A 27,950-nucleotide genomic window follows, 5' to 3' on the forward strand; every position below is an offset into this window, starting at 1 on the left:
GGGGGGGGGGGAGCTTTAAGCCCTAATGTATACGCCTCTGTCCTCTTCCTAATCCCAAATGCTGCAAATCCAAAACTATTAGGTAAGCTTATTTTGAATGGGGTTAGAATTGAAGTATTTTCTTTATGGACACATCTTTTTCTTTTAAGCACTACCTCACTTTTAAAAATCTATTGTTTGCAGCCTATTTTTGAAAAACAAATACTGAAAGAAATTAAAAGTATGTGTATTGGGTCATAAAAAATGAATGAGTGAATTTTCATTACTATTGCATGCTAACATTTACTATAGCTTTCAAATTCGGTGATGGAGATGGACCTCTGTAGAATAATAAAGTAGATGATAGTTCCACATTTTATTGAAAATATATTTCAGTCTGAGATCATCGTCAGTACTTGAGATAGTTTCTGTCAATGTTATAATGCAAGGAAAGTTAATTGCATGTTGCGTATACTCTGCGTACATATTGAAACCAGTTCTATGTGGGCGGAATTTGTAAACTAGAATAGATGCATCAGTGTTCGTTTAGTATCCGAGGAGGTTAAAAGCATTAAATTTTGATAATTTTGATAATTCACATAATAGTTTCCTATGACCAGAATATTTCTTTGATTTTTTATGTGAAAGATGGATATGCCCATGTCAGGCTTCGACATTCGTCTGGTGTTTACAATATTTCCCAGAGACAGTAAACTGCAGTACAAACGATGCGTACACCTTTAAAATAACTTTCCTTGCATTATAACCTTGGTTAAAAACAAACATTTACTATAGCTTTCAAATTCGGTGATGGAGATGGACCTCTGTAGAATAATAAAGTAGATGATAGTTCCACATTTTATTGAAAATATATTTCAGTCTGAGATCATCGTCAGTACTTGAGATAGTTTCTGTCAATGTTATAATGCAAGGAAAGTTAATTGCATGTTGCGTATACTCTGCGTACATATTGAAACCAGTTCTATGTGGGCGGAATTTGTAAACTAGAATAGATGCATCAGTGTTCGTTTAGTATCCGAGGAGGTAAAAAGCATTACGTTTTGATAAGTTTGAAAATTCACATAATAGTTTCCTATGACCAGAATATTTCTTTGATTTTTTATGTGAAAGATGGATATGCCCATGTCAGGCTTCGACATTCGTCTGGTGTTTACAATATTTCCCAGAGACAGTAAACTGCAGTACAAAAGATGCGTACACCTTTAAAATAACTTTCCTTGCATTATAACCTTGGTTAAAACAAACATTTACTATAGCTTTAGGTTCAGTCATTCTTGTGCTGCTAGGGGACTCCTCAGTACTACACCTGCCTTGGGACTGCAAGTACAATCTTGTAAATATCAGTGATAGTCTTAGAGATAGACAGATAGACAGATAGACAGATAGACAGATAGACAGATAGACAGATAGACAGATAGACAGTTAGACATATAGACTGATATACAGATAGACGGAAAGACATATAGACAGATAAACAGATAGTAGACAGATAGTAGACAGATAGACAGATAGTAGACAGATAGTAGACACATAGTAGACAATTAATAGACAATTAATAGACAAATAGACAGATAACGACTTAAGGTGAACAGTTATTATGTAAAATTAAGTTTCAATTAGTGTGAATGTAAACCTTTTAAAGCGTTTAAAGTGACTGTTATAAGCGTAATTATTAGTGACCCTTTCTGCAAAGGTGGCAATGCCCGATTTACAAGGATACTCTTTAAACCTTTGGCAGACAATCAAGACTCTGTTTTAAAATTAACCAACCAAGCAGCAGGAAAATCTGCGAAAACTTTTCATTGTATGGTGTTTTTTTTTTATTGTGTAGTGTTTTTTATTGTATAGTTATTTATTGCATAGTGATTTTTATTGTAATAGGCTTTTAGGGCACTTCGCCCCCATCTTCTATTTAGATTGTGAACATTTTGCGGATTTAAAAAAAAAATCGCGGATTTTCAAGAATTAAAATTTTTTTACAAAATTAAAAACCTTTAAACACATTATTTTAAATTTTTATCATTTATAAACCTTCCTTGTGGTCACGTGATATCCCACAAAAAATTTGGGCCCGATCGGTTCAGCCGTTTTGACGTTTATTGGATACAAACAAACAGACAAGCAAAATTTATAGATTAAAGATTTGCACACGTAGTGCAAAGTCTGGTTTTTGAAAAAAAATCCAAATTTATAGGTTCAAACTTAAAAACAAAATTTAAATTAACTATTTTATCCTTAAAGAAAGAGGGATAAAGAACTTGAAGTGCTGTTATGAAAGAAAACTCTTAAATAAAAAGGAGCTGTTGGATAGAAATAAAGAGAGAGAGCTGCTGATGGATAGGAATAAAAAGAGAGAGAGCTGCTGATGGGAAGGAATAAAGAAAGAGAGCTCCTGTTGGATAGGAATAAAGAGAGAGAGCTGCTGTTAGATAGGAATAAAGGGAGAGAGCTGCTGATGGATATGAATAAAGAGAGAGAGCTGCTGATGGATATGAATAAAGAGAGAGAGCTGCTGATGGATAGAAATAAAGGGAGATAGCTGCTGATGGGTAGGAATAAGGGAGAATGCTACTGATGGATAGGAATAAAGGGAGATAGCTGCAGATGGATAGGAATAAAGGGAGATAGCTGCTGATGGGTAAGAATAAAGGGAGAGAGCTGCTGATGGAAAGGAATAAAGGGAGAGAGCTGCTGATGGGACTTGTTGCCATAATGAAGTTTTGTCACTAATGATACTCGTTGCAATATTTATATAATGCTGATAGTATAATCTAGATGAATTTATAAACTAATTATGGTGAACAATTCACCATAGAAACCCTCAATCTCCGTAATTTAAAGTTTGTTCAGATATTAATCTAGAATCATACGCTTTTGCTGAAAACTGCTTTGGTATGAACAATTCTAAGATAATTAAAATTTTAATCTGCCTCTCTGGCAATATTTAGTGCCTCTAAATAATTTTTATCCGTCAATTTTTCTTTATTTCTCAATATTTCCTAAATCTATGTATTCATTGTGTGACTGTTTGCTTTAAATGTTATTATTTATGCCTTCAATATTATTGTATGATTTTAATGTTATTGTATGCCTCAAATTTTATTTCATGCCTCCATTGTTACCGTATTCCTAGCCAATGTTAAATGCATGCCTCCAATGTTACTGAACGCCTCCGATATTACTGTATGCCTCCAATATTATTGTATGCCTTCAATATTACTATATACCTTCAATATTACTATATGGCTTCAAAGTTACTGTATGTCTCAACGTTCCACATCTCTACTCCATACTCTATAGTATTTGTCCATCAGTTGTTTTCGGACGGACAGACTTACTCACGTCATGAATAACTTATAATAGGTGTCAGCACCTGTGCACAAAACAACTTTTTAAATGGGATCAATAATTAAATTTTAATAATTAAATTTAATCCAAAAAGTAAAATTCAATCCGACTTTGATAAAGCTCAATGAAAAATTTAATATTTTGTCGTTTTATTTTACAAAAACTAGATAATCCAATGCTTTTCTTGAGAGTTTTTGAAAGTCGCCAATTCTAAGTGTATTTTGAACAGCTTTCTATTTATTTTCGTCTATGGGGTCGCGCCATGTAACAGTTTATTGTCGGTCGCTAAATGTCATAGAAGATCGCATTTAAACAGCACACAGTTCCTCCGTATTTAAGACGTGAATAAGTGAGGACGTCATATGTTTGCAAAAAGTACGGATGGGAAGATTCGGGCTCTGCGTACGTTTATTTAATTTCCTCCCAGAAAACTGCAGTACACGTAATAAATAAACATAGCTTTGGGAGTTCTTCTTATATGCTTGTCTAATCTCTTCAATCTCTCCATTTTTCCATTATTACTCTCTCCCTATTCAATCATAGATAAATACTGTTATTATTCCAATTTAGATTTAGAGCAACTATTTATATACAGATAATTTGATGATGCTTGGTACTACAATTTACAAGTTTCAAGCTGTGGTCATGCATCCTGTTATTTATGGTTTCCTATACCATGGTTTTGTATATTGCAGGTCTACGCCCTCAAATGGTATTTCAAGATCTGTTTACGTTGTTACATGACAATTTATCATTAAGTATTTAATAATATGGTAATTGTGTATTGTTTAGAAACAATATTGCAATATTACACACTGTAGAACATGTTGCAATTACAAGGCCCGTCTTTCTCTCTTCTTATCTCGTAAATCTTAAAAATATTAAAAACTCGCCGATTTTTCATTTTTTTCGGTGGATTTAAATTTTTTACTTGGAACGACTGGTTTAACCGTGTAGATGCATACACATATATATTTATTTTAAAGGGAGTGTTCGTGAAAAATGAAAGGGGGTATAGGCTCAATGCGATAAAAAAGCTCTTTTGATCGCTACTAATCTTACTTCTATCTGTTGCGTCTATAAGGAGAAAATTGTTAAAGACGTCTCATACCGAATAACTATAAGCGGCCATACAAATTGAGAAAATTGCAACATATTACTTAGACCGTAAAAAAATCAATTTAAATTCAAACAAATCATTTAGATATTACAACCTATAGTCATCGATTATCGATTGAGTGGTGTGCGGCATTCTTAGATAGTTGCGCAAGCGACAAGAGAAATAAACAAATTAATTAAAAAAAATATTTTAAAATATAAACTATATACAAATGTGGCGAAAGATAACCGATGACTTTAGGTTGTAATATCTGAATGATTTGTTTCAAATTAAATTGATTTTTTTACGGTCTAAGTTGCAATTTTCTCAATTTGTATGGCCGCTAAGTTATTCGGCATGAGACGTCTTTAACAATTTTGTCCTTATAGACGCAACAGATAGAAGTAAGATTAATAGCGATCAAAAGCGCTTTTTTATCGCACTAAGCCTATACCCCCTTTCATTTTTCGCGAACACTCCCTTTAAAGATTAGAAGACAATTTAATAATAATAAAAAAACATTAATAATAATTTTCAGATTATTTTATCACATGCTCAATAATCCAAACAGCTATTTTTTTCCGGGAAATGTATGAAACATCAGCTTTCTCAATAATCGTCGTGAAAAATCGACTTTCAATTTCAGCTGAACTTTTTATTTTTAATGGTTTAAAGTCAGATTTTATATTTCAGATTAAAAATGTTTTTGCAGGTTTGGAGAATAAGAAAAAGAATATGATTCTATCTGGGCTTATCCATATGACAGGAAAGAAAAATTGAAAAAAAAATTTAATAAATAATTAACTTTACTGAAATGTATGCTAAATTGAATTTGTATCAATTTTTTCTTTAGTTTCATGTATTCTACTCGACATTGGGTTTACGCTCGAAAATGTGAAAAGACAGCATTTTTCTGAAAACAGATTTAAAAATGTTAGCAATAAAAGCATTGTACATGACACCATCAGTACCAGAAAAGTGACTAAATCTGACTCAGAATTCAATGATGTGACGAGAAGAATACAATTAGCTCAAGACGGCCAAAATATCGTTCTGCATGATAAATTAGCTGTTAATTATCCTCAAATTATTCGTGGTGGAATCGTTACTCTCAAAGAAGTAACTGAATCTGTGCTAGATGTCATAGAACTTTCCAAACATGACACTACAACTATGGCATTTAAAAGAGATCCTTTCATTGATGAAACTCCAGCAATGGGGGCTAAAAAATCTTCTACTGCTAAAGATGGCATTACAGTTACCGTGAATGAAAATGAACCCACTATTAAAGAATCTACTCCTAGGGTGGATGAAAATGATCCCACTACAGAAGGATCCAAAGCTATGTTGGCTGCAAATGAATCCACTACAGAAGGATTTGCCACAACATTGGATGAAAATGAACCCACTGCTGAAGGATCTACAGCTACGGTGGATGAGAATGAAACCACTATAAAAGAATCTACCACTACAGTTGATAAAAATGTACCTACTATAGAAGGATCTACAGCTACTGTGGATGAAAATGAACCCCCTATAAAAGGATCCACAAAGTTAGATGCAAATGAATCCACTACAGAAGGATCTATAGCTACATTGAATGAAAATGAACCTACTTTAGAAGGATCTATAGCTGCATTGGATGCAAATGAATCCACAATAGAAGGATCTACCACTACGGTGGATGAAAATGAACCCACTATTGAAGTAACTACCTCTACCATGAATGAAAATGAATCCACAATAGAAGGATTTACAGTTAGGGTGGATAAAAATGATCCCAATACAGAAGGATTTATAGCTACAGCTACGGTGGATAAAAATGATCCCACTACAGAAGGATTTACAGCTACGGTGGATAAAAATGATCCCACTACAGAAGGATTTACAGCTACGGCGGATAAAAATTATCCCACTACAGAAGGATTTACAGCTACAGAGAATAAAAATGATCCCACTACAAAAGAATATACAGCTACAATGGATGAAAATGAACCCACTACAGAAGGATGCAAACCCACTAAAAATGAATCTTCATCTATGAAAGAAAAGAAAGATCCAACTACAGACGCAATCTTAACTGTAATTGATGAAGAAGAAGCCACCAAAGCTGTAATTCATGAAAAAGCTTCCACCAAAGATAAGACCAAACCCGCCAAAGGAAAATTTCACTGTTCGATAAAATTAATAAAATCAATTTTTATAAACCTTAAAATTTTGCAAAATTCTTATCTTTTATACTAAAAACAGCGATAATTTTTTTAAAGAAGTAGTAGAGGAACAGGAAGATAATGACGTGTTACCAGAATTAATCAAAAATAAAATAAATATTACGACTTCAGATCAAGGTGCATTAAATTCTAGGTAAATTATTTTATTTCAAGGGAGCAATTGTGAACATTTGAAAGCGGGTTTGAATTAATCATTATCATATAATTCAAATGTGGCCAGTTTTAAATGCTACCTTTAGTTTTTTCAACATCTGGGCAGCAAATGGCAGAATTTTTTTTAGCCCATTTATCAATGTTGTTTAAATAGGCCATTGAATAAAAATGAAAATTTAACTTTTGTTGAATTCAAACTTCCAAAATTTGTTTTGTACGCTTTACTTTCAACTCGGATCCTAGAATAATCAATTTAATTCCAAACAAATCATTTAAATATTTCAAACAATAGTCATCGGATCATTTTTTGACGCATTCGTAAATAGTTAATATTTCATAATGTTTTTGATTTCGGTCTTTAAAATAATATTTCGCTGGCGCTAGATTTTCGATCATTCCTGGGAAAATGTCGTCTTAATTATCAAAAATCCTCGAAACAGGAATAAATGTTTTCAAAAGTAACTCTCAGATCATGAAAAAAAACCTTTCATTTTTTGGCGAACACTCCTTTTAAGCAGCATGTTTAATTCTAAAAGATAAAATTACTGAGTTTATCTATATAATAAAGCTCTTCGTTGTTAGCTAAAGCTGGCCAAATGGCTGGACCGAATGGACTAAATTTTTTGAGGGAACCCATGAGTGTCCGGGAGAAATTTATTCTTCAAAATCAAATATGTGTTTTTCAAAATTCAATTTTTTTTTTTCAAAATTAAAAAAAGTACTTCCACGGGCAGTGCCGGGCACTTTAGCTAGTTAGTGTATAAAATTCTATAGCTTTAAAGCGGTATTTAGTCAGCAGCATTTTTCTATATTTACAATACCAAGAATTCTTTTATTTACTTTAATAATGTTTCTTTTTTCTATTTTGTTAAATGTGTATGTGACGTTAAAAGGCAATTAATGAAAATTTTTATCCATGATTCTTAGGATTTCAAAATACTTTACTGGGGTAAAATAAAGTACATTTACAAAAAGTTTCTTTGTTATAAATAATGATAAATTATGCATAACAACGAATACATGTAAATTTATTTTCCTTTCTACTGGTTTTATTTATTTATTTCGTATTTCTTTTCATTGCTATTTTTCCTTATTTCTTTGATTGCTGGTAAGTATTAACGGATTATCATCATTTAAAATGAATTGTTTTCACATAATTTAAAAGATTTTTTGACACAGTTTATAGTTTGAAATATTAAAATTCTACAGTAATAGATTGAAATGAGCAAATCTGAGTATTTTCGCGAGTATTATATCCAAATATTTGTCAAATAACAAAACAAGACTTTCTCGTCCCTTTTCTAGAAACAATTTTTGCATTTAAATGTTATTTTCGAGCCGCCATTTTTCTTTTTAATTGAAAAAACTCGGCAGTTTAATGTATTTTCTGTAAACATTAATTTCTAAAGTGTCAAGGTAAAATATTGTACTTTTTACCGTCTATATGCCTTCCTTGCATGAAGCCATGTGAGTGGCGACGCAACAACTTGAGCCCGATTGGTTTAGCAATTTTGAAGTCATTGAATACAAACAAGCAATCAAACAAGCTACATTTTTATGTAGAATAAAGAACTTTTTATCGTAATATTTTTAATCATCTTGTTTTATAGTCCGGCTCCGTCCATGCCTGAATATATTCATACAGACGAGTTGACAACTATTTCTCAAGATAGATCGATAGTTGTCAATCAAAAACCACCAAAGATAAGTATACTGAAGGCAAACTTTTTTCAATCTGAAAAATTTGATTTTTCGAAAAATTCTAAAACATTAATGCCAAAAAGTGTATTTGAAACTATCGATATCCCTGCTGTGATTACACCCTCTTCAACAACTGTTTTACCGTCAACCACAACTGTACCTGAAACCCAACAGCAAAGTTCAAACAAGAAAATTTATAATAAATGTTGCCAGGAGAGACAAGTTGTTCACTTAGGTAAGTTCTATATTTTGTAATGTTGTTTTATTAAAGTGTGCTGTAGAACAAAATTACTCTTTCTTCGATTTTTTAACAATAGATATTCTAGAAATCAAATTATAAAAGTTATTAACAGTTCATATGAAAATGAAAATAAACTGAAACACAGAGAGAAAACTTTTCATTGATTCAAAGCCAAAAGCCTAACCTTTAAATATGAAATAGAAATTGAATCGAAATCAAAACTAGATTTTTTCCCGAGTTAAACTTGACTCAAGAGGTTGGATTTAATGATTGATAAGTAATCAACTATGCATGGATTGTTGAGCTGTTTATAGTGAGGCACAACTAGTCGTAACTAGTTCAAATACTTTAAATTTTAACAAATCTTTAATTAATCATTTGACAGCCATTCCAACTTTTGCTGCCAAATTATCGACTTTGTGTTTTTGTAATTTAGAGCATGTTATAGGTCAAAGTTTTTGGCTTCAAACTCGAATCAAATTTAATAATTAATGTTTTCTAATATTTTAGAACGCGGAGGTGTTCCTTATTGTGAGAGGTTACATGGTGTTGAGCTGCCATTACTTCAACCTCCTTCACATTCAGAGGTGTGAAACACAATTTTTTAAATACCAAGAAGTAGTTCAACAACTTCTTCTAAATTTGAATCGGTGCAAGTTGGTCTATATGGTGGTTCAACTACTTTGCTTTTGTTACACTGAGACAAATGTTAGCTCTACAATTATTCTCCGATAAGCGTGTAACTGTTGTGGCAATGTTTTCATAAAATTGCTCAAATCCACCTTGCACCATTTCTAAAGTGAAATTTAACTAAGATGTTTATCAAATTATCCGCTTGAAACACTGAGTTTAGAAACATCGAATTCTTAAAAATCGCTTAAAAATTACGCAAATTATAAACAAAAAGCTTTTTTGGAAAGTTTTTTGTCAAAGAATCAAACAAAACTATCTTAAATAAACAATTTTTGAACTATCAGTAACGGACAAATGGACTGTATTCAGCGGTTCAAAACTGAACATAACATGTTTTGAAAACTAAAAAATCAACCTTCCCTTGTTATCTTTGTCAAACCGTTAGTTACTGAATGAGTTTTGATTTCATAAATTCTTTTCTTTTGTAGAAATTGCTTCTAATTTGCTACATTATAATAATTGGCTGGTTGCAAGAAGGATTTAACTTTTTCGATGAAATATTTTATTCCTTATGGACAGATACTATGTGGAGGTGTCAGGATGGGGAGCAGGATTAAACATGTATATAATGTGAAGGTATCCGGATGGGGAGCAGGATTAAACATGTATATAATGTGGAGGTGTCAGGATGGGGAGCAGGATTAAACATATATAATGTGAAGGTACCAGAATGGGGAGCAGGATTAAAATATATAATGTGAAGGTATCAGGATGGGGAGCAGGATTAAACATATATATATAATGTGAAGGTATCTGGATGTGGAGCAGGATTAAACATATATATAATGTGAAGGTATTAGGATGGGGAGCAGGATTAAACATACATATAATGTGAAGGTATCAGAATGGGGAGCAGGATTAAACATATATATAATGTGAAGGTATCAGAATGGGGAGCAGGATTAAACATATATATAATGTGAAGGTATCTGGATGGGGAGCAGGATTAAACATGTATATAATGTGAAGGTATCTGGATGGGGAGCAGGATTAAACACATATATATATATATATATATAATGTGAAGGTATCAGGATGGGGAGCAGGATTAAACATATATATATATAATGTGAAGGTATTAGGATGGGGAGCAGGATTAAATATATATAATGTGGAGGTGTCAGGATGGGGAGCAGGATTAAACATATATAATGTGAAGGTATCTGGATGGGGAGCAGGATTAAACATATATATAATGTGAAGGTATCTGGATGGGGAGCAGGATTAAACATATATAATGTGAAGGTATCTGGATGGGGAGCAGGATTGATGAGTATACCAGTCTGTATAAACTCTTCATTAAGTGTTCTTCAGGAAATTATGTCGTTATTGTTAAATTTAATTAAGTACAGGGACTCAGTAAACGTAATTTCAATTGAATCTCTATTATAGAGTGGCATGTCTGGATTCACAACGGTATTCTGATCATGAAGGAGATGTCCATGAATTTAATTGTGACTCCATTTCAAAAGGGATTCAAATATTGCTGGTTCTGAATCCATGAAGAATCTGGCATTATGCCCCTTTATGAAAGGAGAGAGTCACTTCCAATTACAATTACGTTCCATATTAACAATATAATCCACACTTTCGTCTCTTAATTCACTGTCAACTCTGTATTATAAATTTAATGTTTTTAGATAAGATTTTATTACTAAATTTACTATTTTACCGTTTTTTTTGCAATATAGCACGCCATTCTTGTGGCTTTGAAATTATTACGCTTTTTAAGAAGAAAAGGCAATACTGTATTAAATACATATTTGTTAACCTGAACATAACTATTACGTTGTACATTGTCTGTAAATCTAAATGCGCGTATCATTAGCTACGCTAAACTTGTAGTGCAATTAACCTAGCCTAACTACGTCTGTAAACCTGTATTGTGATTTACTTATAACTATGTCATTGGCTGGCTTTACTACGCTTATATTTATCCGTGCTAATCTTGTAAATACGTATGTAAAACTTAATCAGTAACATAGATATCTAAGTACAAATCAGTTGTAAGACACTCTGCTGTGATAACAGTCTTAAGATTAATTTAGTACTAGTTAAAACATCAGAGCTGAGATCGTGCCCATTGGTTTGACATTGATCTATTCAGAGCTTGTGTCTGTTTTCATGTTGATAGCTAAGCTTGTGTCTGTTTTGACGTTGATAGCTGAGCTTGCGTCCGTGTTGACATTGATAGCTGAGATTGTGCCTATTGGGTTGGCATTGATCTACTAAGAGCTTGTGTCCGTTTTGACATTGATAGCTGAGCTTGTGTTCGTGTTGACATTGATAGCTGAGCTTGTGTTCGTGTTGACATTGATAGCTAAGATTGTGTTCGTGTTGACATTGATAGCTGAGCTTGTGTTCGTGTTGACTGTGATAGTTGATAAGATTGTGTCCGTTTTGACATTGATAGCTGAGATTGTGTTCGTGTTGACATTGATAGCTGAGCTTGTGTCCGTTTTGACATTGATGGCTGAGCTTGTGTTCATGTAACTTTTGCATTTCTACTTTGTGAAAACCTGTTCGAATTATTTTTATTGTCATGGCAGGGAGGGTCGTTTGTAATTACGCTTAAAGTCCATTTTAATAATTAAGAATATGGTACAGGGTGTCCCAATAAACATGGGAATTTAATAACGAATTCGATATCGTCTTTATGAATAATTCTTTGATTTAGTATAGTGATACCTACTGAGAAAACTGTAATCTGTAAGAGTTCCGTCTGTTATGTTTACAATTTGTTTGTTTATGTTTTGACTGCATACGGTTGTACTTAGTAAAACAAGAAAATTTCTGTATATACAAACAGAGTTAACCTGTTCGTCTTCACCGTTCATCTTGCGGACACATTATAAACACATCTTTACAGTCTTTTGCCCTTTTCATAAATTAAACTTTAGCAGACATAATAATATTATGGCTTTTGAAATTAGGTATTACAATGCTAATTCAATACAAAGACGATATCCAATTCGTCATTGAATTCCCATGTTTTTTGGGACACCCTGTGTAACAGGGAGAAGGCCAAGCCCCCTGCAATTCTCTAAATACAGGAACAAAACCAATATCGTCTGACCCCACAAATCAGATTAATCAAGCATTAACAAGTGAGAATTTATCAAACCCAATTTAAAGAGGGTAGGCGAAATTTTTCATTGAATGAAATAAGTATGAAAAGCGTTCAAGTCCCTTTAAAACTGATATTCTCTTCCAGATGAAATTTCACGAAATGTTGCAATTTTTTAATATATTAAAAAAAATTTTATTCCAAGATTGATTTTGATTTTAACTAGAATATTGACAATGTATCAATAAAATCTTTAATACAGGGTTGCCCACAAACTATGAGACTTTAAAAACGACAGTCAAGCATTTTTAGCCTTGTTGTATATGACGTATCCAATGACTGTGTTAAAGTAAAACATACTTGCTGAATTTGAACAATTTAAGGTCGTCATTAAAGTCTTATCATTTTTGGGGGGTAGCCCTGTATACTTTTACTCAGGGGATCAGGAGGATTATTGCATCGATTTTGGGATTGAGGACGGATCCTTTATCAAGTAGGTTTTAAAATAATTTGGTTTTATAATATTTAATCTTAAAGATATTCGTCACGAAATGGGATTTGTTTCCTTTAATCAGCTGCAGGGTTTCCACTTGCCACCTGAATTCCAAAACTGTTTCACGGAATTCTGCGAATTCTAGATTTCAAACTTAAATCGAAATTGCGCGGAATATTATTTTTTTAGTTTGAGCTCAATCATGTGCTATATGAGCACAGAAATTCCTGCAATTATGAAATTATGGTTGTGAAATTTACTTGCTGCAAAATAAAGCTAAAATTGTCGTAAAATTGTCGCAAAATCCAGCAGGACAATAATACACAGCCTTGATATACAAATATTTGTAGGAATTCTCCAAAAAATTTGGTAAGAAATTATTTGCAAAATGTGTGTTTAGACCTATAGCACTGGTGTGCACTGACTACAGTACTGTTTGTCAACAAACTAGGTAAATACACGCAAAGCATTATTATTAATTTTACAAATCAAAATTAAATTATAGATAATTCGGTCCTCGAGTGAAAGGACAGAAAATAAATTTATTAATTCTCAGGGGGGGGGAGGGGGGCTGCAAGGCATAATCTTATATTCGTTTAGTTGTGTGAATATGTGCTGTGGAAAGGATGAATACTGTACGACCCCACCAGGTTTTTATTAAACTTTGAAAATAAATGAAAATAACATTGAAGTGCTTAAATTAAATCAAGCTTTAAGGAGCTGTAGAGGTAATTTCAAGTGACCCTTCATTTATGAAGTAATATATATTAAAATCTTTTTTCTTACCAAGAATAAATGAGAGATCATTCATTTCTCTTGGAAACTGATAATTTAATTAATTTTAACTTGGATTTTCGCCACAGAGAAGGGTTCTTGTTTTTCACTCAATAAATGTATGGTCACCTCAAATTACGGCTACACTCCCTTTAAAGGATATTTTGATTATTGATCGTCTACTATTCCTTTAAGGATATTTTGATGATTCGATTACTATTCCTTTTAAGGATATTTTGATGATTCGTCTACTATTCCTTTTAAGGATATTTTGATGATTCGATTACTATTCCTTTAAGGATATTTTTATGATTCGATTACTATTCCTTTTAAGGATATTTTGATGATTCGTCTACTATTCCTTTTAAGGATATTTTACTGATTCGTCTACTATTCCTATTAGGATATTTTGATGATTCGTCTACTATTCCATAAAGGATATTTTAATGATTCGTTTACTATTCCTTTAAAGATATTTATATGATTCGTTTACTATTCCTTTAAAGATATTTATATGATTCGTTTACTATTCCTTTAAAGATATTTATATGATTCGTTTACTATTCCTTTAAGAATACTTTGATTATTCGTCTACTATTCCTTTAAGGATACTTTGATTATTCGTCTACTATTCCTTTAAGAATAATTTGATTATTCGTCTACTATTCCTTTAAGAATATTTTGATTATTCGTCTACTATTCCTTTAAGAATATTTTGATTATTCGTCTACTATTCCTTTAAGGATATTTTGATTATTCGTTTACTATTCCTTTTAAGGATATTTTGATGATTCGTCTACTATTCCTTTTAAGGATATTTTGATGATTCGTCTACTATTCATTTTAGGATATTTTGACGATTCGTCTACTATTCCTTTTAAGGATATTTTGATGATTCGTGTACTATTCATTTTAGGATATTTTGACGATTCGTCTACTATTCCTTTATGGATATTTTGATGATTCGTCTACTATTCCTTTAAGGATATTTTGATGATTCGTCTACTCTTCCTTTAAGTATGTTTTGATGATTCGTCTACTATTCCTTTAAGAATGTTTTGATGATTCGTCTACTATTCCTTTAAGGATATTTTGATGATTTTATACCTCGCCCTTTCCATCTTTCATGCGATACCATGAAGGTCAACATGTCCATCAATTCAGAGGTTAGTAGTTTTTATTTAAACTTATCATGATTTTTTCAAAAGAATGCTGAGGCGCAATTTGGGGCAAGAGGGTGGGGGGTCGTAATATCTAATATTTTGCAATTCTAAATTTTGCGCCAATTTTCGATTTGACTTTTTTAACATAAATCTAGTTGAACTATTAAAAAATTTAAACCTAAAAATTTATTTTATTTGTGCAGGGTATGTTTTACCATGAAGAGTTTTTAACATCATCTGAATACTGCATTTCTCAAACAGGTGACATACATTTTAAATCACCTGTGAAAAGGAATGCCCTTAAAATTCAAAATTTTAAACGATTTTTAAGATCAAATGAAAGGTGTACTTTTTAGGGGTTGATCGCCACCAACAATAATTCTATCTGATGTCACTGTCTCGAGAAATTGATTTAAAACTGTGTCCGATTTATACGAAATGAAATGAAATTTTAACATTTAAATTATAATAAAAGACTATCTAAAATTCTAAGCACCTCTGGGTTATCGTAATTTGCCAATTTGTTCCGTTTTTGCTGAATATATGATCTGTTTAAACTGTGATTCACGTATATTAGAGTTTTCGTATAGGACTCAGTTTTATTGATCGGATTAAGGTGTCAAGGGTACCGTTGTGAATCGGGAATTCTCCTTTTTGAATTGGAATAAACTAGGATAGCCTTTTAAATACGACAGAGGTTGGAGGTCTAGACAGCCTCTTGAATCCTTCAGAGGTAGGAGGTCTAGACAGCCTCTTGAATCTCTCAGAGGTTGGAGGTCTAGAGAGCCCCTTGAATCCTTCAGAGGTTGGAGGTCTAGAGAGCCTCTTAAATCCTATAAAGGTTGGATGTCTAGACAGCCTCTTGAATCCTTTCTAAGGTTGGATGTCTAGACAGCCTGAATCCTACAGAGATTGGAGGTCTAGACAGCCTCTTGAATCCTACAGAGGTTGGTGGTCTAGACAGCCTCTGAAATCCTATAAAAGTTGGAGGTCTAGATAGCCTCTTGAATCCTACAGAGGTTGGAGGTCTAGACAGCCTCTTAAATCCTTCAGAGGTTGGAGGTCTAGACCCTTAACTTTAAAGGTTTGGGTGCAATGCAATGGATGTTTTAAAAAATGGAAATAAGGGTTGGAAAAATGTAAAAATAATTTTTTTTTTGGTTTTGACAAATTATAACACATTTTTTTGTTCCATTTTTCAATATAATTAGAGCTTAAATAACAAGAAATATCAAGGTGACAGTGTTAAAAATGAGAGTGCTAGGACAAAAAAGGCCACTTCCCCTAGCAACTCTTTACCTAAAATAACGTTTACTATCCTGTTATATTTCAGGGTTGATGAATGATGAATATGGAGAGGGGGAGGTGTGTGAGTCTAGAAGAAATGACAATTATTATCTTTATATTACATCACATCTCATTATGGTTCTTCTCCTAATATCTGTTGTTAGTCTTCTAGTAAGTATTTTTTTTGTTTGATAAGTGATTAAAAATGATGGATAATGATACTGATAGTAATGATAATGATAATAATGATGATAATGATGATGGTTAAGGTGAGCTTGATGTTACATGTGCTGGTCCCTGAGCTACGAAACTCAATGTTTAGCTGGATGAAGATGTCTCACTTGTTGGCCATGTTTTGGTCTTATCTCATCCTTTTCATTCTATATATTTGCGGACTTGATCTAGTCACAGACTACCCGTTCTATTGCAAACTGCTTGGTAAGTTTAATTGATATATCACCGTCTTAAAGGGAGTTTTCGCGTCGCATGAACATTTTAAAAAGAACCTTTAAAAGCTTTGAATGATCAAGCATTAATATTCATATTTTCAGTTTCTTTAACAAGGGGGTTACGGAATTTTGTTAAAGAATCATTTGAGAGAATTATCAGAATTGAACACTTCCAGCAAGTAAAAAATAAAGATAAAACTTCTACATTATTGATCATATAACGGTTCAATGTTCACCGCTTTGATTTGAGCGTTTAAAAGAGGCCTTGAAACAGCAACTACAGACCCCTTTAATAACAAGTAAAAATAATTTTTCCATAAATCAAGCCGCTTCTGATTTCCACAGTTCAAATCCGCGAAAAAATTGCCAAGGAAGTTAAAAGTTTTTTTACGCGCATTTTTAAGAAAACTAAAATTGGTCAGAACTTTAAATCAAACTGATGCCGTAAAACTGTGGTTATTTATAGCCATTTTATGGGTGTAAAGAAAAATGAAAATTTAAGACCATTTCTTTAATTTATCGTTTGTTCATAAAACAAATATTCGACCTATGGAATTGGCTATGAAATATAAAAATCTAAATATATGGTTTCAGAAGACATAGAAAAAAACATAATTTGGTTAAGTTTTAAAGAAGATTATTTTTTTGTTGACTTTCTTGAAAAATAATAATCTATTTGTAAGCCCTATAAGTCCTAAACAAAATTTGATTATATTCATATTCTTGTTGAGAGTTGAGACGTGTGGGCGGGAGAGCATTATAAGCCTCAATCTGTAATTAATTCTGGTTTTTTAGGATTTTCTCTTCATTTTTTCTTTCTGGCAAGCTTCTTCTGGGTAAATGTAATGAGTTTTGATATCTGGCGGACATTCAGGCATATGCGGGGATACGGCACTATGGTAATATATCATAGATAAATAAATAAACATAGATAGCTTATGTACACAAAATCACCAAGAATTGTACAGTCAGCGAACTCATACTTCTAGGGGTCAAAGTGTACTTCAATGATAAGCGGGGTGGTTTGGTGTTTTAATGGATTTCATAATAGAGTGTAAAATAACTCCGGGAATGGAACTATTTCAACAACAATATTTCACTGAGCAATATATCATATTGACGAGAATTGAAGAAGGACTATACTAACTTAAATTTCTCTCTACAGAACTCATGTACACCACAAGTACTCAATGGCATAAGAACAGCCAATGTTCACAACCGACCTAGTTAATCTATATAATAGGAATATCTTCAAAACATCTCTGTACATTTATATCTTTCAAGATGAAAAAGGTCGTCTTATGCGCAATCTATCTTTATCTATGGTAATATATTATCACATTTTTAAAAGTTACAAAAGGGACTCTTGACGGAATTTAAATGGACCTTTCTATGTTCGATTCACAGGCTCAGTTACATTTGCCATAATACACTTTCCACAATTACACTTCCCATAAATACTTTTGCCATAAGTAACAGTTGCCATAAGTTGCACTTGACATAATTACTTTTGCCATGATTTTCAAACTTTTACAAAGATATAAGTCTAACTTTTTTTCTATAAATGCTCTAAATTTTCTCATATAAATTCCCAACTAGTTTTCTAACATTGCTTCTGGGAAAGACATGAACACTAATACTAGAAGAAAGAGCTCGGTGAAAAATCAATGACAGTGCAATACTTTTCCAATATTTTATTTCAATTAATTTCAATTTTGGCAATTGTAGCCATTATGTCAAGTGTTACTTATTGCAAACGTATTCTGGCAAGTGTGATTATGGCAAATGTATTTATTGTAAAAGTATTATGGCAAATGTATTTATTGTAAAAGTATTATGGTAAATGTACCTGAGCCAATTCACGATGGTTCGCTTTAAATCTTTGCTTGCTTTGTACGACAGAGGTATTCATGTTTGCATTTTTCATTGTCAATAGCACACTAAAAATCGAGTTTCCCGGCACTTAATTTTCGTCGATGATCAAGACATAGGTTTGAAGGGCACCGCTGTGAATTGAACATGATTTAACGTCTATAACAGTTCTTTCACATTAAATATGTAGCGTAATATGCAGGTTTAGTTAGACTAGATTATGTTGGTTTAGTTAGACCGAAATATGCTGGTTTAGTTACACTGGATTATGTTGGTTTAGTTACACTGGATTATGTTGGTTTAGTTAGACCGGAATATGCTGGTTTAGTTAGACTAGATTATGTTGGTTTTGTTAGACCGGAATATGCTGGTTTAGTTACACTGGATTATGTTAAGATAGACCGGTTTATGTTAAGATGGACAGGATTATGTATGTTTAAGATAGACTGGAATATGTTAAAGTTGAACTGGATTATGTTAAGATAGACCGGTTTATGTTAAGATGGACAGGATTATGTATGTTTAAGATAGACTGGAATATGTTAAAGTTGAACTGGATTATGTTAAAGGTGGAGTGGTCCTGGATAATGTTTAACATAGACCGGATTATGCTTGAGATATACCGGATTACGTTTAAGATGGACCGGATTATATTAAAGATAAACTAGATTATGTTAAGGATGGACCGGACTATGTTTAAGATGAACCAGATTATGTTTAAGATAAAGCAGATTATCTTTAAGATAGACTGGATTATGTAAGATGGACCGGATTATGTTTAAGGTAGAACGGATTATGATTAAGGTAGAACGGATTATGTTTAAGATGAAACAGATTATGTTTAAGATAAACCAGATTATCTTTAAGATAGACTGGATTATGTTAAAGATAAACCAGATTATGTTAAGGATGGACCGGACTATGTTTAAGATGAACCAGATTATGTTTAGAATAAAGCAGATTATCTTTAAGATAGACCGGATTATGTTAAAGATAGACCGGATTATGTTTAAGATGAACTAGATTATGTTTAAGGTAGAACGGATTATGTTAAAGGTAGAACGGATTATGTTAAAGGTAGAACGGATTATGTTAAAGGTAGAACGGATTATGTTTAAGGTAGAACGGATTATGTTTAAGGTGGACCGGATCATGACAAAGAAGAAGAAGTTTATCTACTACTCCGTTTACGCCTGGGGGTTCCCGTTCCTAATCTCCATGATAACCCTGACTATAGAGAGTATTCCAACTTGGCTTACAGAGAACCTCATAACTCCAGGTGATAACAAACAGAAGAAAATAAGTTAGTCTTTTTACTTGAAATACAATCAATTCATATTCTAAAAAATAATAAGAAATATGATTCAAACTTTGAAAAATTAAGGGTGTTTTATAATAGAAAAACGTATAAAGGGACAGTATACAAAATATATCAATTGTGATTCCATTTTAAAGATGGAACTGTCCAAATCACTACAGTACCAATGGAATGGAAGATATTGTTGTTTTTCTATTTTTTACAGTGTTGAGTTTCTGTGATTTTTTTCTGCTGCATAAATCCGCAGGACACTTTTACAGAGAAACCATTATTCAAAATTAACAATGTTGAGAAAGAAAAACAAGGATATCTTCATCATGAAAGACGATGTTTAAATAGTATGAAGCGAGAACGATGCTCAATAATAATGAAGGGTTTTGCTTCTTTGGAAAAAACTATAATTCCCTAATGGATCGTTTTTAATGAATATAGTAATAATTTTTAAACAGAACAAAAACTCATCATTATAATTTTATTAATTAAAAGACCGAATTAAAGTTATATTGCGTTCTAATTTGTAAAAAAAATGAATGCAGGGATCGGAGAGCAGAGTTGTTTCTTCAACACTAACTGGGGAAAGATGTTGTATTTCCACGCGCCTGTCGGAGTTCTCCTTGCCGCGAACATTGTTTTCTTCTTTCTGGCTTCGTGGTCACTCGTCTTCGGTGTTTGGGCCCCAGCAGCCAACGATAGGTAAATATGAAGGAATGATTATAAAATCATAAGAACTTGAGAAAAAAGACCTCGCAAAACGTTAAAAGAAAAAATTGACCGTTGACGTTTATATTTTGGGGGGGTAAAATCGTAATTTATTGTGAACCTACATGGCATACAGGCAAAGTCCGATTCACACCGGTACCCTTAAACCTTCATCTTGTTGTCTTTTTGTAGGTTTAAAATAGGTTTAAAGTGTTGTGGAAAACTATTTTCGGATTTATTTGAGACATATTAAACTTTTTAAAGATATGTAAATCCTGAGTTTGAGGGCATATTCGACGTTCAAAACTCCTACTTTGAGAGTGGAAACGTTTTCAGGATTAGTTTTTTTAATTATTAAATAACGACAACGAAAAATAAAATAAAAATTATACAGTAATCTGATTAGATGGTAAGGAACATATTTCTCAAAAGAAATTTGTCAATAAATCAATGCTAAAATCGAATATTTCGTTTTCATTATTATATTAAATTTCTAATTTTCTTTGAATTTATTCGCAGATTTCTTCAAATTCTGCAAATGTCGTCTTTCAATAATAATTCTAGAAAATGTGGGGAAATCTTTGTATATAATAAGAAACTTAAATAATGAGAAAATAGAAAGTAATAATTGAACAAGATTACTTATTTTCGATGATAAGATTCATTTTTATTTTCTCAACATGTTCCTATACATGACTTCTGTAGTTTATTGTAAAACTTTTTTTTTACATTTTATGTCGTCGTTATTTAATAATTTAAAAAAAAATTCTGAAAACGTATCTACCCCCAAAGTAGGAGTTATAAATATTGAAATTACATTTTTAATTTTATTATTGATATTTTCTGTTTAGAATAAAGCGTAAAACAAAGCAAAGGTTTGCTATTGTGGTAGAACTCTTTTTTGTTATGGGACTTACATGGATTGCAGAGATCGCCAGGTTATAATTTAATAAAAATATACATTTTTTCAAGCAATTTTTTAATTTAATAAAATGTTTTATCTGTGCTCGAAACTTTTTAGTGAATGGAATGCGATCAAATTGTGGTTTAAATAAAGGTTGCAAGCTCACACATAAAATCAATTAGAATTTTGCCAGTTACGTCTGAAAAAATAGATCTAAAAGTAAGTAATTGGATATTCTAAAATGTAAATGCTCAGGGCTACAAGCAAATCTAAGTAAGTTAGAGCGGTAAAATTTAAGCCTAAAGTGTGTTCAGACACTTCAAAGTCGACCCTGTCTTAAAAATGAATGAAACTGTTGATAACAGGGTGAATCTATGTGATCAACTCGCTTTAAAGTCCAATATTTGCTATGTTCCGTTACCGAAAAAATATTTGAGAGGCAAAGAAGGCAAACCGGTCAGATTTTTAGAAAAGAAATTTAAAATTACCATTTTATTAATTTAGGATTAAAAGCTTTATAAACGTTGCTATTTTAAAAACAAACTTCTCTTAAACAGTTTTACCCTAAACAAGAATTTACAAATGTATCCAATGAAATATTTATAAATCTGTTCAGCTTTACATAAAAAGTCTCAGATATTCAGGTTCTTTAACACTTAGCTTAACCTTATCTCGTTTAAAAGCTTTAAGCTCTGATTCGACCATATTTTATTTCAAATATTATAAAAGTTTGTATTTTAAACATTTGTAGAAACTATAAAATATATGCAGAAAACAAACCAAAAACAAACTTAAAAAATAGTCGTTTTTTTATGGGTTTTAATTTCATTTAATTTTAGAATTAAAATATTGCAAGTTTAACCAAATACAGTTTTGAAGTAAGGGTATTTTTATTACAATTAGAAACATAAAACTCTAGAATAGGAAGACGACTTTTAGACTCATGTTCTGACTTTGAATAGTCTGAAAATAAGACACAGCTAATTGGTGCAGATAAACAGGCCCATTTCACTTCAAAAATAAGGTACTACAGGGTGTCCCAATAAACATGGGAATTCAGTGACGAATTCGATATCGTCTTAATGAATAATTCTTTGATTTCGTATAGTGATACCTATCTGAGAAAGCTGTAATCTGTAAGAGTTTCGTTTGCTATGTTCACATTTTGTTTGTTTATGTTTTGACTGCATACGGGTGTACTTAGTAAAACAAGAAAATTGCAGTATACAAACAGAGTTAACTTGTCCGTCTTCACTGTTCATCTTGCGGACACATTATAAACACATCTTTACAGTCTTTACCCTTTTCATAAATTAAACTCTAGCAGACATAATAATATTATGGCTTTTGAAATTAGGTATTACAATGCTAATTCATAACAAAGACGATATCGAATTCCTCACTGAATTCCCATGTTTTTTGGGACATCCTGTAGTATAACCATATGCCTTGTTACTAGGTCAAATACGATTAAGTATTGCTATAATGTCGTCTTCACACTCCACAGTTTTCTTGCTCTAACTGTACAAATGTACGAATGAAGCTTTAACTGTACAATTTTACGAATGAAGCTTTAACTGTACAAATGTACGAATGAAACTTTAACTGTACAAATGTACGAATGAAACTTTAACTGTACAAATGTACGAATGAAACTTTAACTGTGCAAATGTACGAATGAAGCTTTAACTGTACAAATGTACGAATGGTAACGATTAACAATATTATTTTTAGTTGGGCAATTGCCTGGGGTATTGGCACAAAGGTTGTGTGGAAATCTTCAATAGTATTCGATATTGCCAATGCTTCACAGGTATAATTTTTACAATATTTGTTTTTATTTTTTATTACATAAAGATAAAGATAAAGAGTTAAATCTGAAAATCCCCCCAATATGGGAGACCCAGACCGCCCAAGGGGTTAAGTAACTTAAGCCCTGCCCCCCCGGCCTCCAAAACACATAATGGAGAGATACTACCAGGAGGCGTGGCAGGATCAGAGTCCAGAGGTGTATCTTACCACAGCCTACCAGGGAAGTACTAGGTGACCTGACATTACCTTTTAAGTTGGAGCTACCAAACATAGCCAAGCATCAAGTAAGCATTTCAGGTCCTTTGCCCTGCCCATCATTGTAACATTGTCAGCTCCATCACCCCCCAAAAAACCTTTCATAATTTCTCCTGGAGAATAAAGGCCTCGTACATTGCACTCCCCAATGTACTTGTCTATGTCTCTAGTCCATCGTTCAAATCCAATGGAAGGACAGCACAGAATGACATGTAGTTCGTTGAGTACGAACACATTTCCATCCTCTTCACAAAGTGGGCAATTTGTATATTGGTAGCCCCAGGAGTTTGGACGTCTGTTTCCTAGTCCTACATCTGCAGCCCGGAACCTGTTAATGGTTCTGCTCTCCTGGGAGTCGTTCACATGCGGCTGTAGCGTGAACCATCTGACTGGCTCACTCATCCATGTCAGGCTACTAAACCCTGCCTTCAAGGATCGTACTGTGTTGACTTGGTATTGCTTGATGGCCTCCTTGATTTGTCTCTTGTTAGCTGAGAAGTAGTTCCGTAGGGGGAGGTTATTAATTCCTTCCTGTACCTGAGCTGTCCAGGGATCAAGTGTGTCTGCGAGGATTGATTCAACAACCATACGGACTAGCTTGTCTTTCCTAGGCCTACTAACTGCGTGGAGAAACAATAGTTGCCTGGCCTTCAGCCTTAGGTCGAAAGGTTTCATGCCTGCATCCAAATAGGCTGAAACTTTGGAAGCCGAAGATGGGAGCTGCAAGACGAACCATAGGATAGATGGTATGGCGCATGACTCCCATAGAGTACTTGCCGTCAAGGATCTGTCCAGACCAACCCTAGTACACCCCATGATAGTATGAGCGTAAGCTCGAGCCGTTTGTATCATTTTGGCTTCCCGAGCTTTGACCAGATTTCTCCCTTTCACGCCTACCTCCACTCCCAGGTACTTAGCTACAAGAGCTGATTCCAAGACCGGCTCTGAGTCTGAAATCTTCCAGGAAGTATTTCCTGTTCCTGTCGACAGCATGACTGTTTTATCAACAGACAATTTCATATGCATATCTTGACAAAATTTATGTACCGCACGCAAAAGTCTATTCATGCCACGTATCCTTGTTCTAGAAATGAGGACTAAATCATCCGCAAACATAAGGGCGGATATTATTAACCCTTCGAAATTGATTCCCTCCTTCATCGCATGAAGTGCTTTACCTAACCCCGACAGGTACAAAGCAAATAGGAGTGGTGACAATACACAACCCTGTTTGACTCCTCTTGTGAACCATAATGGGGAAGACAACCCACTCCCAATTCGGACTTGTACAGAGTCATTGTAATACATGGCTTGGATGATTGACTTAACTCTACCACCAAAACCTACTGCATCCAATTTTGTGTATAGCAACTCCCTGTTCACCGAGTCATAAGCCTTGGCGATGTCGCAGAATGCTAAAGAAATCACGTGGTTTCGTTTTTTGGCCTTCCTTATGGCTGCAAGAAGTATAAAAACGCAATCAGTGGTTGACCTACCAGATCTAAATCCAAATTGGATAGGTCCATAATACCCTTCTTCTTCGCATACTCTGTTCATTCTTTCATGGATTATCTTAGTGAACACGTTAAGAACAACGCTTGACACTGTTAAAGGACGTTTACCCGTAACTACCTGTGATGGTAATTTCTTATCAATCAAGGTCATACGTCCTATTGACAGCATCTCTGGGACTGTACCTAAACTGAGCATGTTGTTGTACATGCAAGTAAGGAGATCTATGGCTCCCTGACCCGCATACACTAACATTTGACATGAAACTCCATCTATCCCTGGAGCACGCTCTGTCTTCAGCCCATTAATTAGTTTCTTGACCATGTTCGATGTAACTGGAGCGCATACATCTGCTTCATGTTCTGAGGGATCACTCTCTGGAATAATCCATCCCTTCCAGTTACTGGAATCCTTGATTGCCGACTCCTGAATGATTTGGTCACCTCGGTTTTGGAAACATAAAACATGTTAAGGGTGAAATATTCTTTAATTTTGAATCTACATATGAGAACCTCTACCAGCATTCAATTTATTGTATATTGTTGGGTCAGTAGAAAACAGTTTATTTAAAATTATTAAAATTCTAACTAATACAAAACTCGGATACAACAAACCAAATAATTCTATATTCTCTTTCTCTTTCAATAACTCTATGCATTTTATTATTTGTGAGATGCATAAAGAAAGATTAAATTTCTCTAAAAAAGATAATCAAAGTTGTTTGTGATTTCAGGGGTTTATCATATTCTTGATAGTGGTGATGAAATCAAGAATTATTCGGAGTATTAAAAGATTTTATCTTGGTCTGCCAACACAGTCCAGCATTCGCAGCAGGTCCTGGGCTTTCAATAAATTCAGAAAATAACTCCAACTTTCGTTTTCTTTAAAAGGAGTGACCGGCTATGTAAGGTAATTGAACTGAGTATGCAGTGTTGTGGAAAGCCTCTTTCGGCTTCACTTATATTAAACTTTTAAAGATCTGTAAATCCTGAGTTTAAGAGCAAATTCGACGTTCAAAACTCCTGCTTTGGGGGTGGATACGTTTTCAGAATTAGTTTTTTTTTTAATTATTAAATAACGACAACGAAAAATAAAGTAATATGTCTCAAATGAATCCGAAAGAAGTTTTCCACAACACAGCCTACTCAGTTCAATTACCTTACATAGCCGGTCACTCCCTTTAATGTCAAATAAAAAATAGATAATAATTGCAGGAAAAAAGTTATCTACTCTGTTTTAGCAAAGTTTTCATTGATATTTTTTTCAGTATAAAAAAGTTCAGTTCCCGCCGGTTGTCTGTATTCAGGAATCCACAATATAATTAGATTTGACTACAGAAGTCAAATATATAATGTAATAATCTTGAGACTAAGTCCGCTTTGGTAATGATAATACTAACAACAGACCCAAATATATCAAATATAACAATTTGATCCTAAATATGTATAAATTTCGATCGAAACCATGGGTACATAAAGATCAGAAAAAAATTCGCAGGTTTTTCCGTTTAAATCTACGGATTTCTCAAATCTTAAACAAATACTGATTGAAAAACATGATTGGATCTTTAATTCAAATATTTTCAAAATATTTTCAAAATTTGTTCAAAATTGAAAAATATTGTTGTGCAATATAGAAGGAAGTCTAGCGTGGAGGTAGAACTAGATAATATTCCACCAAGTCTACCACAACAAACAACATCATCAGCAACTAGCATCATCACAGCAGCAACATCTAAACCAAATGCAACGAACCAACCTTTTAACGAGAAGAAACGCAGCTGAAACATGATGTAACTTGCATCCTCATTGATTTTTTATTTAAATTTTCACCCGAAATAAACAATATTAATAATTTTCAATTTACATTGGATGGAATCAGATTTAATCTAAACGTAAAAATTCAATAATAATTTTTATTCGATTCAATTTAGAATTGGAGGGGAAATCTATCTGCCCCCCCCCCCCCCTCCGGGGCTAACGTAACATCAACGTGCTATAAGTATTATATGATGTCTAGAATTTTGTGCTTAGGTTGAACAAAATAACCGGAGGCCGAATAGAATTTGAGCTTAAATTTAAACCGCGACTCAAATATGGTTGGTTCCACTTAAAATTGTATCAAGTTTTTCAAGATTGAAACCGGTTTTTGGGTGATTTGAGACGAGGCTTAAATTCATTAAATTCGGACACTGATTCCTCATATTCACAAAATTATTATTATTATTACAAAAAATTTATTTTCTCACACAATTATATGGGTTAATATAATATGGCGTGTATACTGTGATTTTTTTTAATTAGTCAACTCAAAGAATTTTATATATTATTATTCCAACTTCCTAAACATAGATATATCTGTTTGAGAGTAATCTAGTCAAAACACAGAAATTCTTGCAATTAATCTGTAGATTCAGTTGCTATCAAACGTGGCCTGTTTCTTTTGCTTTTAAAATCATAAGAAATTTCGTTCAAATTTAGGCAATTATGGTTTATCGAAAAAATTCAAATGTGAATAAAACTTTTGTTATCTCCGGAAATTATTAAAGCAGATTACATCTTAGAATTGCGAAGCATCATGCCTGAAAAAATAGGTTCCAATAAGAATGCCACAAATGGTTTAAAAGCTCAAAGACGAGAAACAGAAAATTCAGGAGTAGGAAACCGACTTTAAATAGTCCAATGAACAGGAGGTACAGCAATTTTACAGTGTACACAAACCCATTCAACTTATTAAGTGTTTATTTAAGTTACTTGTGAAACTATCGGATTTGTAACAACATTAAGTAAACTTAATAATGTCGTCTTCTTATCTCACAGTATTCTGGTTCACACGTATACTAACTATGTAGGTTTCCCCTGTAAATAAATTCAATAATG

At 33.0% G+C, this 27,950-nt stretch overlaps 2 protein-coding genes across 4 annotated transcripts; both read left to right on the forward strand.

Annotated features, from left to right (window-relative positions):
* Nucleotides 1-5,143: 5,143 nt before the first annotated feature.
* Nucleotides 5,144-10,873, forward strand: LOC111706057 (filamentous growth regulator 23). Of its 3 annotated transcripts, XM_023478810.1 has the most exons (7): nt 5,144-5,213; nt 5,301-6,445; nt 6,509-6,608; nt 6,715-6,811; nt 8,442-8,767; nt 9,284-9,360; nt 10,712-10,873. In XM_023478810.1, exons 1-7 carry the CDS (start codon nt 5,183-5,185, stop codon nt 10,856-10,858), a joined length of 1,923 nt encoding a protein of 640 aa, XP_023334578.1. In that variant the 5' UTR covers nt 5,144-5,182; the 3' UTR covers nt 10,859-10,873. The 3 variants fall into 3 exon arrangements, with proteins under 3 accessions (XP_023334578.1, XP_023334577.1, XP_023334579.1); XM_023478809.1 differs by having other exon boundaries at nt 5,301-6,608; XM_023478811.1 differs by lacking the exon at nt 10,712-10,873 and adding an exon at nt 10,392-10,440 and having other exon boundaries at nt 5,301-6,608.
* A 2,062-nt stretch (nt 10,874-12,935) lies between these two features.
* Nucleotides 12,936-26,932, forward strand: LOC111706058 (G-protein coupled receptor Mth2). Its single transcript, XM_023478812.1, has 15 exons — nt 12,936-13,026; nt 13,427-13,477; nt 13,627-13,676; nt 14,887-14,966; nt 15,167-15,224; nt 16,297-16,421; nt 16,520-16,688; nt 17,495-17,598; nt 19,712-19,850; nt 20,426-20,582; nt 21,440-21,526; nt 23,227-23,305; nt 25,805-25,905; nt 26,339-26,377; nt 26,708-26,932. The coding sequence occupies exons 3-15, from the start codon at nt 13,637-13,639 to the stop codon at nt 26,853-26,855; spliced, it is 1,326 nt and encodes a 441-aa protein (XP_023334580.1). The 5' UTR covers nt 12,936-13,026; nt 13,427-13,477; nt 13,627-13,636; the 3' UTR covers nt 26,856-26,932.
* The last annotated feature ends 1,018 nt before the right edge of the window (nt 26,933-27,950 follow it).

This window comes from Eurytemora carolleeae, unplaced genomic scaffold, assembly GCF_000591075.1.
Source record: "Eurytemora carolleeae unplaced genomic scaffold, Eaff_2.0 scaffold584, whole genome shotgun sequence".
NCBI classification, from domain to species: Eukaryota; Metazoa; Arthropoda; class Copepoda; order Calanoida; family Temoridae; genus Eurytemora; species Eurytemora carolleeae.

Excerpts from the sequence above, each read along its gene's own strand:
- LOC111706057 (XM_023478809.1), top strand. The coding sequence starts at position 5,183 with ATGATTCTATCTGGGCTTATCCATATGACAG. Across the intron at positions 5,214-5,300 it reads TGGGCTTATCCATATGACAG|TTTCATGTATTCTACTCGAC; the intron begins GAAAGAAAAATT and ends TTTTTTCTTTAG. Across the intron at positions 6,812-8,441 it reads CAAGGTGCATTAAATTCTAG|TCCGGCTCCGTCCATGCCTG; the intron begins GTAAATTATTTT and ends CTTGTTTTATAG.
- LOC111706058 (XM_023478812.1), top strand. The coding sequence starts at position 13,637 with ATGTGCTGTGGAAAGGATGAATACTGTACGACCCCACCAG. Across the intron at positions 25,906-26,338 it reads CAGTCCAGCATTCGCAGCAG|TATAAAAAAGTTCAGTTCCC; the intron begins GTCCTGGGCTTT and ends TATTTTTTTCAG. Across the intron at positions 26,378-26,707 it reads CGCCGGTTGTCTGTATTCAG|AAGGAAGTCTAGCGTGGAGG; the intron begins GAATCCACAATA and ends TGTGCAATATAG.